At 46.7% G+C, this 17,108-nt stretch overlaps 2 protein-coding genes across 3 annotated transcripts; both read left to right on the forward strand.

Moving 5' to 3' along the window:
- The first annotated feature begins 106 nt into the window (after nucleotides 1-106).
- Nucleotides 107-5,132, forward strand: LOC133908636 (CASP-like protein 3A1). Its single transcript, XM_062350750.1, has 3 exons — nucleotides 107-1,347; nucleotides 1,443-1,578; nucleotides 4,495-5,132. Exons 1-3 carry the CDS (start codon nucleotides 1,064-1,066, stop codon nucleotides 4,708-4,710), a joined length of 636 nt encoding a protein of 211 aa, XP_062206734.1. The 5' UTR covers nucleotides 107-1,063; the 3' UTR covers nucleotides 4,711-5,132.
- Nucleotides 5,133-5,502: 370 nt separating this feature from the next.
- Nucleotides 5,503-8,595, forward strand: LOC133908635 (ultraviolet-B receptor UVR8-like). Of its 2 annotated transcripts, none has more exons than XM_062350748.1 (5): nucleotides 5,503-5,688; nucleotides 5,787-5,963; nucleotides 6,674-6,709; nucleotides 6,816-6,943; nucleotides 7,048-8,595. In XM_062350748.1, exons 1-5 carry the CDS (start codon nucleotides 5,631-5,633, stop codon nucleotides 8,344-8,346), a joined length of 1,698 nt encoding a protein of 565 aa, XP_062206732.1. In that variant the 5' UTR covers nucleotides 5,503-5,630; the 3' UTR covers nucleotides 8,347-8,595. The 2 variants fall into 2 exon arrangements, with proteins under 2 accessions (XP_062206732.1, XP_062206733.1); XM_062350749.1 differs by having other exon boundaries at nucleotides 5,529-5,688; nucleotides 6,824-6,943.
- Nucleotides 8,596-17,108: the final 8,513 nt, after the last annotated feature.

Below are 17,108 nucleotides of genomic sequence, written 5' to 3' on the forward strand. Positions count from 1 at the left end.
TTTTTCTGTATTCTTCTGTAATAGTTATAAATCAATCTTTTTTTAAGAAAAAAATAAACATTTTCATTTTATCATCTTCTGATCATACGCTTGTGTCCATTGTTGTTATGGTGCCAACTACAGATATAGTGGATGGGATGGTACAAACAAACTGCCAGTGCCTAATTAAGCAGAATATGACAAGCATATGATTGTGATATGGTAATTCATATCTTTGGATGCTCTCTTTTAGGCCGAGTGAGAATTGAGTATAAAGTAGTAGTTAAGTAAACAGCATTTGTCTGCTAGTGTCACAAGGTTTGTTGCCAGTGCTATACCATTATTACACTTTAATATTTCCCAGTACTTGATTTGCTCGAGTTAGGTTACCATCCAATATTTTTATCCATTGCTAGAGACAAGTTCCCATCAAATTCTGATACTTGTGTACATATTGAGCATGACTGTATGAAATATGTTAAATCTTAATAAAAGATCTACCTTAAATAATGTTTACGCTTACTGTCTTTCATGATCTGAAACTACTTTGAAGAACCATACTCGATATCAGTCTTAAGGTCAGTATTAGTACAGGACTCGAGGGCAGACATGACATCCCAGAGATTAAAGGTATGTGACTGAGAAATTTCAGCCTTGATATCTCTTACTTCGCAATTTAAGTGCCATTGCATTTGGAAGAATACACTAGTAACTACACAGAAGATTCTCACGTGATTGGTTTTTGTTTTAGTTGTAGTTCTTGTTAGTGGTAGTCTTCTTTGCACATTCTTTCACACGACACTTGGCGATTACTGCATCAATCTACTAAAATCGCTTTGCTGGTACTCGAAAGCTGTGCTGTTTTTGTCTGCATAGTCTGGTCTCTCAATGCTGTCGAAATAGCAAGTGCAGAAAGCACTCACGGGTGCATCACATGCAGATATAGCATGGGTCCTCAGCCATACATCTTTTAACTTCACCAGATTCCAACTTCCCTTTCTGTTGCCACAACATGCTTATAGGAAAAAGGTAGCCTAGACAAAACCGTGTACTAGTAACACAACAACAACTAGGAGCAACACTGATGGGTTCCATGAGTAATGGCCGGAATGGCTCGGAGGTTGGCATCCAGATGCCACCGGCGGGGAGCAAGACAGTGCTGGAGCCAATGGCACTTTTGGTGACTGCACCTCCAGTACCAAGATGGCCACGGCTGGGAATGGTCATGGTGGCAACCCGAGCTGCAGCCTTGGTGATGGCGCTGCTCTCAATGTCGCTGATGGTTTCCTCCAAGCAGCGGGGCACTCTTACCATCTTCGGCATCAAAATCCCGCTCTATGCCAATTGGTCCTTTTCTTATTCTCTGCAGTAAGTGTTTGAGCTGTTATAACTTGAAATGTGTAGTTATGCTGTGAAAATACTGACTTGCTCGGTTGCTCCGATGGTGTTGCTCGTGACTTCAGATTCTTGGTTGGGATGTCTGCAGCTGCAGCTGCCTACTCGCTGGCACAACTCCTCTTGATTGCACACAAGTCTGTGAAGAAAGCATCCATGGTTCCATCCCGGCGCCATGCATGGCTGCTGTTCGCTGGTGATCAGGTTTGCGAGTTCTTGGTCATTTTGATGTGATTTTGCAATGTCGATCTAATTACCTTAATTATTTGTGTCATGATGCATCTAGTGTGTGTTGTTTTATACTTTTCATCTTGTTTCGTGTGGCTGCATCTGTGTGCTACTATGATTCCTCTTAACTATTTTATGGACGGGTCAGCATCCAGTACTGGTGTAGGTAGTTGTCGGAGGATGAACTCCACAAGCGGGGATCCGGAGGGACCCCCTTTGAGATTCGATCGGGGATGATTCTGAATCTACCTCGTACGTAAAATAGATGGGAGTAAATGAGATGCATGTGGGTTGGATGATCAGATGCAGGAGGAAATAAATGCTCAGGGGATTTTAGACAGGTTCGGGTCGCACGGAGCGTAATACCCTACTCCTGTATGTATGCTATAAATGCTCTGGAAATGCCTCTCTGAGGTTCTCTTGTGTTACAAAAGTTTTTGTCTGAGTCTAGAGCTTCGTGCTTCTTGTTCTTCGTTAGTTTGTCTCGGTACTGAAGGACTTGTTGTCTTCTGAACCTCTGAGACCTTTGTCGAGCTTGATCTCCTTTCTCCGGGGAGCCCGCCCCCCTTTTATACCCCGTCGGGGCGGTTAGCGTGTCCAGAAAGGATGATGCGAGTTCCAAGACGTCATAAATGAAAAGCAACCATCATGGGCTGCAGTTTGATGTTACGGGGGGTTGAAAACGCGCCCCCGTCTGGTCCTGTCGTCATCATTCCGCTTTTCAGCGGGTGCTGCGGGGAGGGCCCACCGGGCAGTCACCGAGCAACCCCGCGTGCCTGCCCGGTCAGAGCGAGCCTAACACAGCAGAGCGGCAGGCGATATGCCTCGAGCCCTGCGACGTTATCCCGAGGCGCGCCGGATGACGCGCGATGGGACCTGCTGCATTAAATGTCCCCACACCTCCCTGCCAGGCAGTGGCAGGGACTGACAGCAGGCGTGGGGGGAGTGGTTGGAAGTGACAGGTCACGCTCCCTCTTAAATGCAGCATCGGGTCTTTCACCAATTGACACCTCACTGCTGAGCCCTTGTGGGGTCCACCGGTAAGGGGCTTCTCCAGTCCTCGGGGAACTCTGGGTGCTCAGGGACTACTGTTCATAGCCCCGAGCACTCTCTCCCGGATATGCCTTTTCTTGGTCTTCGGGGAACTCGGATGCTCGGGGGCTACTGTTCATAGCCCCGAGCATTTTCTCACGGAACTGTGTCTGCTCGGGTAATCGGGTACTCAGGGACCACTGTTCATGGCTCCGAGCGCTCTCCCCCGGAACTTGTACTTCTCGGGGAACTCGGGTACTCGGGGACCACTGTTCATAGCCCCGAGCACCCTCTCCTGGAACTTGGTCTTCTCGGATCTCGGGAAAAAGTCCCCGAGGGAAGGCGCCACGTGGCACTCTGCTGTCCTGGTCTCGGGACTCGAGAACCCCTGGTTCCCATGTCACCAACAGTAGTGTTGGTTGAGTTAGTTCAACTTCGAATTAGGACTGAATTGAACCAAGATCTTTCTGGCAAGTGGCACCTTAGAACAATTTATTTGCCTTTGTTATACTTGCTACCAGCTTGGCGCAACCATTTGCTGGCTACATAATAATAGTTTTCCTTCACTTAGAAAAAAATATTGTTGTTAGGAAATTCGAGGATCTGCCACTCCACAAGTATTTGGTATTTCAGATATGCATTATGCGACCCCATGTCTCCTGTTTCTTGGATCCATTTTCCAGTGAAACATGGAGTGACATATCTAGAAATTCAAAGGGGTAGCATATCCTGCAAGGCCTGAAAAACCTGTTATTGTAAAGCATATCATTGGAAATTCTAATCCTTGTGCATGTTGTTGTGGACTGCTGTAGGTTATTCCATTTTTCTCTTGATTACTGAACTTCATAGCCTTGTGTGTGTAAGAATACACTAAACCACCGCTGTGCAGAAGAGTAGGGTTTGTCACTTGGGCCACCATAGCTAAAGGCCTCAAGCGTCACATGCACTTAGTTTTGCATGTCTGCAACTATTACCAAACTTCATAACAACACCTGTTTTTAAGTGCATCACTCAAACTTTTTTTTCCTTGAGAACACTTCACTTCATGTTTTTGTGATATTTATGTTTCATGAACAAATATATATGAGAACATGCGAATAGCACGGTGGTAAGACCTCTAGGTGTGAGGCTACCAACTAGGGCTCAAATCCTGTTTCTTGCAAAAAAAGATCTCTCACCGTGTGTTTCACGTGATCGTGGTGTGGTCGTTTAGCAATAGCGTGCGGGTTGTAGTTGGCTTTCGGGGCCTTTTCTCGACCTTAATGCAATGCCTTCAGGATGTCTTAACCCTTAGGTCGAGTTTTTTTTTTAACAAATATATATAGCTAACTCACGCATATTATTTCTCATACTGTTATTGACTTTCTGTTTCATTTATTAGACGAAGAATAATTTACAAGATTTATTAGATGAAGCTTTCAGAAAATGTAGCACACGAGAGAGGCGACTGAGCTGTGTGTGGCCCGGCAATGGATAATGCTTGTTGGACAAACTGATGCATCTTATCTTTTGAGTATCGACAGTAAATTACAACTGTACCTTTTGACAATCCACGTTAAAGTGCTTGTGGATATCTGAAAAATATCCCAGCGAACTAGGAATCATGTAATCCCCCTGAGGTCGATAGATAATGTTTTAATGATGTTCATCCTTAGCTTTTTGTTTGCTTCCAAAACGTTCTTCATGGCCTCATCCTAACCTTTTTGGCCAATTGACCTCAGGCTAACCTACCTTTCCAAACATGTATATTCTAATCTCGTTAGTTGTATCATTATAGTTTTCTTTAGCTCAGCAAATACAATCTGAACATTTGTAACCCATGAATTCAAGAATAACAGCCAACTGTTGCCAACACGACAGGTGTTTTCACTGGCAATGATGAGCGCCGGATCGGCAGCAGCGGCGGTGGCAAATCTAAACCGCACCGGCATCCGGCACACGGCCCTCCCCAACTTCTGCAAGCCGCTGCCACGTTTCTGCGACTTCTCGGCGGTCTCCATCGCGTGCGCCTTTCTCAGCTGCATCTTCCTCGCGACGTCCGCCGTAATCGACGTTATCTGGTTGTCAAGTCTGTGAGATGATTGCTGTACCTGTACCTGTAAGATAGTAATCGACTGAACCCAAAATGTTTAGGCCATTTGATGCACTATGTGCTGCTTGGACAGATTGGAGTCGCCTGGATGTTGATGTGCAGCGTCGCGGTCTGAAAGATTAAGTCAAGTCCCGTTCGAGCACTCCACTGTCCCAATCATCACACCACCTACTGCTGCTTCCAAATTCCAACCACTTTTCCATGTTTCGGCGTGCTATTCGCGGCGGCCGTCCCCGGCGACGCATCGCGTGACACGCACAAGCCCAGTCGCGGAGGAAAGGTGAGAAGACGACAATGCCGACGCTCCAGAAAGAAAATGATAATAGTCTCGGTCGGCTCACGAGAGGGAGGTGGTAACTGAGCGGTGACTTGACGTTGCCGTGGTGTCCATCCCGACTCACTCGAGTTCTTAGAGCATCTCTAACTAAGTTCTCATATTTAACTTCCTATTTCTCTTATTTAGAAATTTTTCATCCAAATTTCATCTTCTATTTCTCAATGTGTTCCAACTAACCCCTCATATTTGACTTTATATATTCGAATCACTTCTATTTTATTAATATCCGGTAACTCTCTCTCCTCTCTCTCTCCTCTCTTCCTCTCTCTCCCAAATGAGGGGTTAGATGAGGAGTCTCTAAATGTAGGGGTGAGTGAAGAGATTTGTGAGATTCTTAAATAAAGGAGTCGGTTGAAAATCAATTTTTTTTTTTAAATATAGGATAGAGGATGGGAAGAGAGCTTGATTGGAGACGCTCTGATCGTCTTCGGCTCTACTGCTTCTACTTCTACCGGCCCGCTACCTTTTAACTCCACCGCCCGCGCGCGGTAACGCCTGCACTTGTGATGCTCGCATCGACCTCACCTGCCGTGTCGTCCGCTCCCCTCCCACTCCCGCCGCCTGCAGATGCCGCCCAAGGTGGTCGCCGTCGCCGCGGGCGAGGCACACACGCTCGCCCTCACGGGTGAGGACCGAGGACCCCCGCTTGCTCGCGCGAATTTTCTCCCGGCCCTCGCCGGGTTTCGGGGATCTGATGAGAGGTTCCGTGGCCTTTAATTGCAGGTGACGGGGAGGTGTACTCCTGGGGCAGGGGCATGTTCGGCCGCCTCGGGACCGGCCGCGAAGACGACGTGCTCGTCCCCGCCGCGGTGGCTCCCGCGGTCGCCGTGGCCGGAGGAAATGCGCGGCCCAGGTTCGTCGCCGCCGCCGCCGGCGCCTACCACAGTCTTGCGCTGGACGGTTCGTGCTCTGTTGCCTCAGCAATTTTCGGCTTATCGTAGCGTTAGAAGCTAGAAGTTGGGCAAGTTGAACGGCGACGAATCAGGCAAACATAGTTAGACTTAGTGGAGTAGGTACAGCATTTCTGAATTATGATGCCTCCGCGGTTTGTGGAGACTGGAGAGTAGTGGAATAGACGAATCACTCCCGACTAAGAATTGGATTTCTTGTTACTGTGGCCCAAAGCGTGAGCTTGCGACTGGCACTTCGATATTCCGGTGCTACAGATTGTAAGTTAAGTGATGGCCAGTACAGTTTGTCCCAGGCCCTACGTGCTTGCATTAGACGATAAGAGTGCTTGGCTGCTCCTGCACAATGAGCACAGGCCTTTCAATATCTTTGTCCTGAATTTTTCTGCACCTGCTTTGGGCGAATTCTGATATAGTCTGACCTAGCTGTGCATTAATGGAAGAATTGATGATGTTACAGTGGTCACTGTACAGAATATCCGCAGTTTGTCTAGGTTTTTGTATGCATATAAAATTTTCTTTTAAGAGCATCGCATGCATATAACTTATGTTTTGCATTTGTTATGCCTATCTAGAGGTTTAATTCTCTTCAGTGCTGAATGTTTGTTGCTGCAAATTGTTTCCAAAAACAATTAAACACAATCAATCAAGATACATATGCAATGACTGATACTGATTACTGAATAATATTCTATATGGCAGATGATGGTTCACTCTGGTCATGGGGCTACAATATCTGTATCCTTCATTCCGCTTAACTTATTTTTGAACGTTGCTAGATGCAAATCACTCAACTTATATTCTTGTCATTGTTGGGTATGTCACTACCTTGACTATTTAACGGATGGTCAGCTTGGCTATGGGGAAGAGAATTCCCTTTTTCCCTGTTTGGTTGAGCGTTTTCAGGATCTGGGTTCTCCTGAAACACTGGAAGATGAAGCACAGAGCACCAGCGCACGGACTTCCTTGAAGGTATGGGCATATAATCATTTTTAACAATGCTCAAACCGAATAATTGTTTTTCTGAGAAAGTTTGGCTTTCTATTTTGCTAATCCTGATGGTTGTTTTGTTACAGTTGTCTTCTGTCAAAGCTGGTGGCATGATGTCATTTGCCATAGACAGTTTGGGGGCCCTGTGGATGTGGGGAAATTGCCCACAACAGACCGATGCTGGAGAGTTCTGTATTGCAAGTAGCTCTGTTCCTCTACCTGTGTGGGATTTCCATGGATACACCGTAGTTAAGGTTGCATGTGGTAGTGAGCATGTAGTAGCCGCAGTTAGTGCTGGAGAGACCTATACTGGAGATGACCTTGTTTGTTACGCTTGGGGAAATAACAACCATGGCCAGTTGGGTCTAGGTGACAAGGAAAGCAGATCTCGTCCTGTGCCTATCTCAGCATTTGGTGAAGGATCTTCTTGGGACGTGTATGAAATTGCATGTGGAGCTTGGCACACTGCTGTGCTCACCAATAAGAAGTCTTTTGACCAGGATCTAGAATCTCGGTGCTGGACATTTGGCCTTGGTGATAATGGGCAGCTTGGCCATGGAACCACAGCCACCATTTGCTCACCACAACCTGTTGATGGTTTACCAACTGGATCCTTCCTTATTTCTCTTGATTGTGGATTGTTCCACACAACTGTTGTCTCCTCTGATGGAGAGGTGTGGTGCTGGGGAATGGAGAGAGGTCTCGGACTGTGCCCAGATGCTAGCTTTTCAGGAGTTGATGCAGGGGATGCTCTATATCCAATAAGAGTTCAGTCTCCTGAGACAAATGGGTTCAAGTTTCTTGGTCCAGTGCAGGTGGCCTGTGGAGCTGCCCACACTGTTCTTGTTGCTGGTGATGGGTATAGGATGTGGGCATGGGGTCGAGGCCGCAGTGGTGTGCTTGGGAGAGGCCAGACTGCTGACAGTTACATACCATGTGTTGTGATGTGGCCTCCTCTTGATGAGAACTTCCGAGAGATTCACGAGGACCGAGCGGAGGCATCAACATCAAGAGTGAATGACCGCACTAGCACTGAGTTGGAGCAGAAGTTATCTGCTGCCTCGGAGGAGTTACAGTTCCTTAGGTCAAAATTGACACTTATGGAAAGATATGCTAACATACTTCACATCTCGATCTTTCGTAAGCCGCTAGATGAACGGACGCTACCAAGTTCACTTCAGGATTCTCATGTCTTTGATATCAGGAAGGAGTTTGAGAACATCTTGGATGCAGCAGACACTGATGAACTTAATCGTTTGGAGTTCTTCTACCGCAGCATGCTTTCTGGCGTGAAGGACAAGCTTCTGAAGAGAAGAGTCCAAGAAATGGTCCAACAGTGTATTGTTTCGCTCTCTGCAGGGAGGCAAACCCCTCAAGGTCAGTGAATTGGATGATTATACTTGTTACCAATCTGCAAGTTCCACTGTACAGTAGCACCAAATTTGGTGTATCAAAATTGCAATAAGTCGTCTTGGTTTCGACCCATTGTTGCATCTGTTTCTTCATATATATTCCGAGTTAGTCGAACTATACTTATACGGTTGTACCAGAGATGATCACCTGGTCAACCATTTGATGAGGACAGCATTATTGACATGTCAACAATCAATGCAATTTAATTATGATGTTCTTTATATGACAAATACATAGTAGATTAATTTTATCGTGTGGAAACAATTTCTCTATAGATTATCAAAGATGAGCAAGACTATATGTTTTTCTGTGTTTAATATATTCAAGAGAACCAATTGAGATACATGCATAAGTTACGTGCTCCATGTAGTTAATTTACAAAGTGAATTGTGATGCAGTAGACAAGTGGCTTTTCCTTGCGTGTTTTATTGTGCAGTCCAAAAATTGGAGCCTAACATAGTGGGTTTTTCCAAGCTCTGACCTTTCTGGCTCTAGAACCCAGCTTCTGAAGAAGCCCTGGATTGCAATTTCTACGTAGATGGAAATTTGACTCGTATAGGTGGAGAAGCCACATGGTTACTTCTCGCTTGTACTCCGTCTTGGGTCCTTCGGTGTTTGGCTAGATTTTTCCAGCTCCCGGTAAGAAGCTCTCGCTTGTAGTCCATTTTGGATTGTAGATAAGCTGAGCTTACCAGGCTTTGGAGTCCAGAGTGTTCGGCTACAATGCTAGATTGTCCAGCTTCGGTAAGGAAGCTCGGCTCTAGAGTGAGGCCAAACCCAAACCACACCTTAAGCTCCAACGAAATTATTACTCCACCGCTAACTGCGGGCGAGTGAGGAATTTTTTATTTATATATTTTTTTTCTCAGTATTTGCAAGATTACACGGCCGTTTCAATAAATTGCAATAAAAGACTATTGTCATCCATTCATCGGACGAGATTAAGGACTCTTTCCCGTTCACCTTACGGGTCCCATCGGTTAGAAGATTAAAAAATACGATCATAACACCTATCACTGTTCAACAGGCTTGTAACATCCCAATTTTTAGCCAAATTTTAAATTTCAAAATCAGTTCAAAACAAATTCAAACCAAATCCAAATAAATTGCAAAACCTTTTCTTTTCCCTCCGTCGCCGCCTCGACTGCCGAGTGTGACTTCTCCCTCCCAGTGCCGTGCGAAGTCTGCGCCTCTACACCGCCGGCATTTACACGTCTTACATTTCCTCGCGTCGTACCGTGCGTGCATTGCCGCCGGATCTCACTGCTGACTCTACCGCTCTCCCTTGCCCGGTTATAAGAGCCCCTCCTCGCGCTCCCTCGTAACTCAACGTCGCTCGTTGAGCTCACTGAGGCAAGCATCGCTCCTCTCCCTCCCTTTCTCTCTCTCGCATTCTCTCTGTGCTTCCCTTCCGATGGCTGCCATCGTCGATCCGTCAACCCCGAGCTGCCGTCGGCCAGTTGAACCCATGGTGAACTTCACCAAACCTAACTCCACCTCTATAGCCCCTCTAATAAGCATTTCCACCTCTCCCGAGCTTCCACCATGCCACCATGGTCGCCGCACCCCCCCCCCCTCTCTGTCGTAGGCCGCCGTCAGTACCCCGTCGACCAAACCAAGTGACGACATGTGTTCACTACATCACGTACAAGCTTCCAGAGCCGAAAATCCTGACCCAAAACCATCTCCCCGTGGATTCCGACTTCGGGCGCCGCCATCCCCAACTCTAGCAAGAAATAGACCATGTTCCGGCCATCGCCGCCACTGACGTGCCCCCCCATCAGCTCTGTCATGTCGCGCTGAACATCCTAGACCGCTCCTCAACCCAATCCGAGGCCAGGAGCCGCCGATGGCGAGTTTTCCAGCGAGCCCCCACCGCAGACACCTCGGCTCCGCTGTCCTAGTGCCGCCACCTCGACGCTATCTCCCTGCAGTCTCCCTCCTCTCTGTGCGCAACCCAAAACGGGTGGGCCCAATCGTTAACAGTGTTGCCCGCCGTTACCTCCTTAGCTTGGGCTGGAATGGGCCGCCTCGACCCATGGGCTGACCTAATAGCTTGAGCCCAGCAGAAGCCCGCATACGCAGTGTAGCCTAAAGGAACAATAGCATTTTCTTTTTCCCGAAAATCCAATTTTTCCTGGAATACTCTCCGCTTTTCTTTTCCAGAATTAAATTGTCGATCAACTTTCGAAGCCCATTTCTCTTCTGTTCCAACTCCGATTTTGACGATTCTTCCACCAATATTCATCTAAATTCAAATTCTATCTCTTAATACTAGTTTATATTTATTTCAAATTTATTTATATTTTATTTGTATTTATTTGTTTGTGTGTTGGTACTGTTGTCTATGTGTCGCATTTTAGAAACCGGAGAGTTCAAGGAGGTGGAGAATGAGCCGGGAACGCAAGACTTTGAGCAGGACCCCTTCGAGGACCTTAACAAAGGCAAGTCTCAATCCGTTTCCCTTTTGATCATATTAAACCCAGTTTTATCACCTCATCCTGTAGCAGCTGTTTTTCACAGATTAATTGCATGAAGTATTATTTAAAGGCATAATTTAAACGGTTGACCTAGTTATGACCTACTATAGATTAGCCAGCTTATTTATTACCATCCTGAATATAATCTTGATAAACTTAGGAGATTCGTCTCGACTACTCTAATTAGGCTAAGACGATTACCTTGATAATAGTATGCTTAGGACTGTATACTTGCTGTTACTTCATGTGTAATCACTATTAGTTTTGTGAAATGGGTGAAACTTGGTGCTTTTGTGGTGCGTGAGTTGTGGGATAGGAAAACTTGTTGGTAATTGATAGCAACCGAGAACTAGTTAGAGCTGGGAAAAATCAGGGTTCCGTTGGGAACGCCTTGAGAGTTGAAGCTCTACCTGTGTGGTAGGCTTTGTGAGGAGAGCTACCTGTGTGGCAGGTTTTATGAGAAGAGCTACCTGTGTGGAGATATTTGTCTTGACTCGTTTAAGGATCGAGTTGATGTGACATCCTACTTAGTCTTCACAGTGCAGCCACTTAGGCGACTAGTGAGGTGATGCTGTGGTGGGTAATGATTTTGTTGAGTCGCACTACCATGACGGTGGTATGTGCCAAACTCACTTTGTGTAACACCCTGTGTTTAGTATTTTAGAAAATAGCAAAATTCACTCTAAATTAAAACTTTTTTAATTATTAAACTAGTATAAAATCAAGGAAATATATATTTGAATATGTATATACTTGTATGTGTGTATTCAAATATATTATTTTGGTTAAGTATTTCAAAGATCACTAAATTAATTTCTAAATTAATCGTTGCAATAAATTGAGCATATGCATTTTTGGTTTAGTGATTCTTATGGTTCTTTGTGTGGCGATTCGAATTTGAATGTCTCTCAAATTCAAATCCGTATAAGTTACTTCGGTAATTTCCTTTTCCAAATCAATCCATGAAAATTAATCTTCTAATCCAACTCAAATCTATAATTCACTTATTCAATTGAATTATCCCCATTTAATTTTGCTCTACTCAAATTGAGTCTCTCTTCAATTCGAATGTGCTCTAGTTCTTCTCTGCATCTCCTAATGACAAATCCAAGTTTAGATCTAAATTCAAATACTCATATTTGAATTTAATCTCAAATATCTCAAATTCTGATTTAATCAAATCTTTGTCGAATTTGTCGGTTTTGTATTCAAATGCAATTCGAATCATTCGATTTATATTCGAATACTTTCCGGTTCAATCGCTTCGCAAATTCAATTCAAATTGATTCCATTAATTCAAATTGAATTATTATACATCTCTTTGCAATTGAAATATATGCATTTGAATTTAGCCAATCTGATTCAATTCAATTTATTCAAGTTGAATCTTTACAAATGCATTTACAAATCCATTTCAAATTCATGTCATTCATTTGAATCATCATACATCTCAATTCAAATGCAATCAATTTGAATCATCGAATCATACCAACACAATGTCCATTTCAGTTCAATCACAATTGAATCATCCGTTCCGATCTAATACGATTTACTCAATTTGGATATTTACAAATTCAATTCAATTACATTCAAATTGGATCATATAAATCCAGTTCAAATTCAGATACATCAAATTGATTTATCACAAATATCTCACATTCTCTCTCATCTCTCTTTCTCTCTCACATCTCAATCTCTCTCTCTCTCTCTCTCTCTCTCTCTCTCTCTCTCTCTCTCTCCCTGATCTTCACATCACAGCAACTGTGCAAAAGTCCTCTCATCTCCACTTTCTTCCTCTTGCATTCACACCATGCCCATGCCTCCCTCTAATCTTTCACCCCAAGCAGGCAAAAAACCAACTTCCCTTTCCCCTCTCCTCTTCCTTCACCTGCAAGGCACCCTCCTCCACACACATACATGCATACATACAAATGAGCACACACACAGCACAGCAGCAGTAGCAGCACCAGCACCCTCCTCAGCTCTCCTAAAACCCTAGCAGCACCGGCACCCTCCTCAGCTCTCCTCTCTTCCTCGCTACTCCTCTCCGAGCATGCACCACACACGCACAGAAGAACAACGGCTCCACTGCACCGCCAGCTCACAACAACATTGTCTACGCTGTCGTTGAGCCGCACCGTCGCCGTGCGTGCTACTACCGTGCGCGCCACCACACATCATCCCGCCGTCGCGTCGCACCGCCGTCGTCGCTCAACACCGCAGTGAGCTCATCTTCACTCTCTACTGCTCTGTTGAGGTCGTTGCCGCCGGGAGCTCTCTCCTCCCTGGCCGGCCTCACTCCCCACCCTCCTTTGCGCCGTCGCACGGCGCGTCCCGCGCCCCGCCACCACACGCAGTCACGTTGTGTCGCCGGTCCGCGTCGCCCGAGCGCTGACCCTCCACGTCGTAGCGCCGTTCTGCCTGCGAGCCGCCCACCCACGCGCTCGCCGCATTGCACCGATGCCGGCCAGCTAGCCGCCCTCCGGCCATCTCCCCACTCGGTCCGCACTCACCGTGCCACCTCATGCTGTGCCACGCCGCCACGGCCCGAATCCGAGCCGCCGCCGGCATGCCGAGCCCCCTCCTTTCTCTGGCTTCCCTCCGGCCTCACCCCACTGGACTTCCTCCGGCCGCCGCCATGCGTGTTATAGTGAGTTCATTTATAGTGCTCCATTTATATGTATTTTTTAATTATTTCATATGATATTCTCTTCTTAATTCAAACAAATTTATAAAAATGTTTCTAATATGCATATATGCATATGCATATTAGTTAAAAATATTTTGTAGCAATTTATGTTGATAATTTATTAGCAAGTCTACACATAAGCTATTAGTACTGTCGGTGTATTTAGAACCAGGGGTCCCTAAGTCCCGAGGCCAGGCCGGCCATCCACCACATGTCACCACCCTGCAAGGTAGGTAGAAGCTAAGTCCCGGGAGAAGGTGCTCGGGGCCGCCGCTTCTGGTTCCCGAGCACCCTAGTTCCCCGATGATCCACAGAGCCCAAATACCAAGAAAGAAGTGCTCGGGAGAGAGTGCTCGGGGCTGCACGTGGCAGCCCCCGAGGACTCGGTGCCCCGAAGGTCCCACCGAAGTGCTCGGGAGAGAGTGCTCGGGGCTGCACGTGGCAGCCCCCGAGGACTCGGTGCCCCGAAGGTCCCACCGAAGTGCTCGGGAGAGAGTGCTCGGGGCTGCACGTGGCAGCCCCCGAGGACTCGGTGCCCCGAAGGTCCCACCGAAGTGCTCGGGAGAGAGTGCTCGGGGCTGCACGTGGCAGCCCCCGAGGACTCGGTGCCCCGAAGGTCCCACCGAAGTGCTCGGGAGAGAGTGCTCGGGGCTGCACGTGGCAGCCCCCGAGGACTCGGTTCCCCGAAGGTTCGCGCAAGATCATTCAACGACCCGAAGGGTTCCGTCGTCAGGGTGTCATCCAGTCAAAGGCCCAATGCCGCATTTAATAGGCACGCGCGGTCTGACATCCTGACATTCTCAGCTGCCCACGCCCCAGTGTCAGACCCTGCCATGCACTGGCAGGGGGCCGTGGGTCCATTAAATGCACGGGTCCCGTCCCGTTTCATCCAGGTGCCTCGGGATAACGTTGCCAGAATCAAAGCGCTCCGCCTGCCACCCTGCCCTGGCAGAAGAACAAGACAGGGTGGGCGCACTGGGCACCTCTGAGGCTGCCCGGTGGGCCCCTTTTAGGGCGCCCCGAGGCTTCCGCAGCGGCTGGTGGTCGAATGCGCGCCGCATTTCTCCACCGCCCCTGTCACTTCGCCAAGATGAAATGATTACGCCTTTCTCCGTGGCACCTTGGCATTCGCGTTCCCTCTTTCCCATTCAGGATATGTTGAGGTCGGCGCGCCTATAAAAGGAAAGGATGAAGAACACTAAAAGAAGAGAGCAAGAGCCCCCGACCACAAGACGACCAAGAGACCAGACAACCAACAATCTCCGGCGAACCAGGCCAAAGATAGATCGACAGACACTCGAACCAGCTCAAGTTAAGCTAGAACAGAAGAGCCTCAAGCTCTTTGTAAACAGTTCTCCCCTTAGAACCAGATATCTCCTTGAAGAATCTCCTTCAAGGATAAATATAGCGCTCATACAGGAGTAGGGTGTTACGCCTCCGTGCGGCCCGAACCTGTCTAAAACCCGGCGTACCCACTTTTCCTTGCATTAGGGTGATCGTCTCCCACCAGCCATCGCATTTATTTCCGTTCCCGATTATTTCCCACACAAGCTTTTCCAGGATCACCCCCCCGGCTGAATCTCTAAAAAGGGGTCTCTCGGGATCCCTGCGACAGGAGTTCACTCTCCGACAAGTACCGTTACAAATAACTTGCAAATGCATATATGCATGTTGGAAACATTTTTATAAATTTATTTGAATTAAAAAGAGAATATCATATAAAATGATAAAAATACATATAAATGAAACATTACAAAGAAACTTACTTTTTTATCAAATAATCTAGGATTGTAAGTATTTTAATAAATTAGTACATCATATGAAAAGAATGTTAGTGAATTTTTTCAGATTTTTGGGAATTTATTTGAGACATTAAAAATTGGTAAAAGTTATAAAAGTATGTTTCTTTAGAGAATTTTAATTAAATATTGATTTAAGATTTTTGGATCAAACCAATTAAAATGAGTTGCTAGTGAGTTCTATTTTTCTTATAAAAATATTTATAATTTTTAGACCACTCTTATACTCTAGATAAAATCAAAAATTAAACTTAAAAAATAAGCACACATGTGTTCGTAATGAAAGCGGCAGGTACAACCGTACAAACGAGCGGACCGACGTGTATATAAAAAGGTATCGCATCGCTCGGATAGTAGGTGATAACTTTTGTGGGCATGCTGATGTAACATCTCGCTAGTTTAGCCGTTAAGAGTAAGATATCGCCTATTAAATAAATGATATGTAGTCTCATCATATTTTTTGTATTTTTTAATCTTTTAACCGTTGGAGCTCATAAAGTATTATCTGCTTATAAGGGACGGACGGCGATAATTTATTATTACAATTTGTTGAAAGTGTAATCTTGTAAATAGTGAGAAAAAATATAAATAAAAAAAATTCGGCGAGTGAGCGCCTCCCGTTCGCTTGACCTGCGCGGCCGGCGACACTGTGCGCTTCACATGGGACGCCGGCCCGGCCTGCCGCGAACACGAAGCCCGCCCGCCCCGGCGTGGGAGCGGACTACAATAATTGTGCCGGCCGCTCAGCGAAACCCGGATCAAAACAGAAACAAAACGTGCTCCCCGCTAATCTAACCCCCGCTGTTTTGCCACTTCTGGGCCAGTACTTTGCGTCCCGGATCGCGATTAAACTAAGCTAATCCCGAGCTCGTTTGCGCGGCGAAGCCGGTGGCGCGTGCGCTCTACTTTGCCCCTATCGTACAGCGCGGAGGCGTGGCCCCGTGCATGGGGCGCTCGAGTCCCTCCCGGCTCCGACCCGACGTGCGGCCGCCGTCGCGCCACGTCCCGCCCCGAAGCGGCAGGCGCCAGCTGGCACGTGGGTCCCGCAGCGGAATATATAAAGTGGACCCCGCTGACAGCGACCGTCCACTCGATGGGTCAGGCGCCGGTGGGGCTAATGCTTGGTTTCCCTACGGCTTGCGCGCTTTTGGAAACCCAGCGACTTTTGATCCACTTCGTGACGGTGCTTTCCCACGCGAGCCGATCCAGGTATGAGTGTCCGACCGCTGGGCCACGCAAGACACACGGGCCCGGATGTCATTAGGAGTGTGTAGACTGAATCCAGTGCGGTATTGGTTTCCGTCAAGATGATCCGTCGGTTTCCATTATTAGAAGGGCCACGCCACCGGAGGCGTGCTCGAGGCAAATATCTTTGGATTTTGGAATCGCCTGGGAGTTTCAGTAGACCGGTGAAGGGCTCGAGGATTAGGTGTAAAGGCCGCGTGGAACGAGATAACGTCAGAGAGCATCAGTACCATTTTCTGCCGTGCCATCAAATGCGGACCCGATCCTCTGCCTTAATCGTGATTAATACAAAGAATTACTGTGTAAACAGTGTAATAAGACAACAGCTACAGTAGCCTGCATTAATTAATTGATATTATAGTAGTAAATACTGCAGCAACAGTACTGTGAAATACTGTAGCAAACAAATCTGATCTATGGTGCGCGTTCACTTAATGCAGATGACTGTAGCCTCTTTGTATGGCTCCAACATGAGATTAGCACAGTGCAGTATCTACAGTATTTTTCTACAGTACACAATC

The sequence above is a fragment of the Phragmites australis genome, chromosome 2 (genome assembly GCF_958298935.1).
Source record: "Phragmites australis chromosome 2, lpPhrAust1.1, whole genome shotgun sequence".
NCBI classification, from domain to species: Eukaryota; Viridiplantae; Streptophyta; class Magnoliopsida; order Poales; family Poaceae; genus Phragmites; species Phragmites australis.

Bases quoted from the DNA above. Each gene is read 5' to 3' on its own strand.
- LOC133908636 (XM_062350750.1), top strand. From the start codon at position 1,064: ATGGGTTCCATGAGTAATGGCCGGAATGGCTCGGAGGTTGGCATCCAG. The intron at 1,348-1,442 runs GTAAGTGTTTGA...TCGTGACTTCAG, and splicing joins TCCTTTTCTTATTCTCTGCA to ATTCTTGGTTGGGATGTCTG. The intron at 1,579-4,494 runs GTTTGCGAGTTC...CCAACACGACAG, and splicing joins TGCTGTTCGCTGGTGATCAG to GTGTTTTCACTGGCAATGAT.
- LOC133908635 (XM_062350748.1), top strand. From the start codon at position 5,631: ATGCCGCCCAAGGTGGTCGCCGTCGCCGCGGGCGAGGCACACACGCTC. The intron at 5,964-6,673 runs GTTCGTGCTCTG...TCTATATGGCAG, and splicing joins CCACAGTCTTGCGCTGGACG to ATGATGGTTCACTCTGGTCA. The intron at 6,944-7,047 runs GTATGGGCATAT...GTTTTGTTACAG, and splicing joins GCGCACGGACTTCCTTGAAG to TTGTCTTCTGTCAAAGCTGG.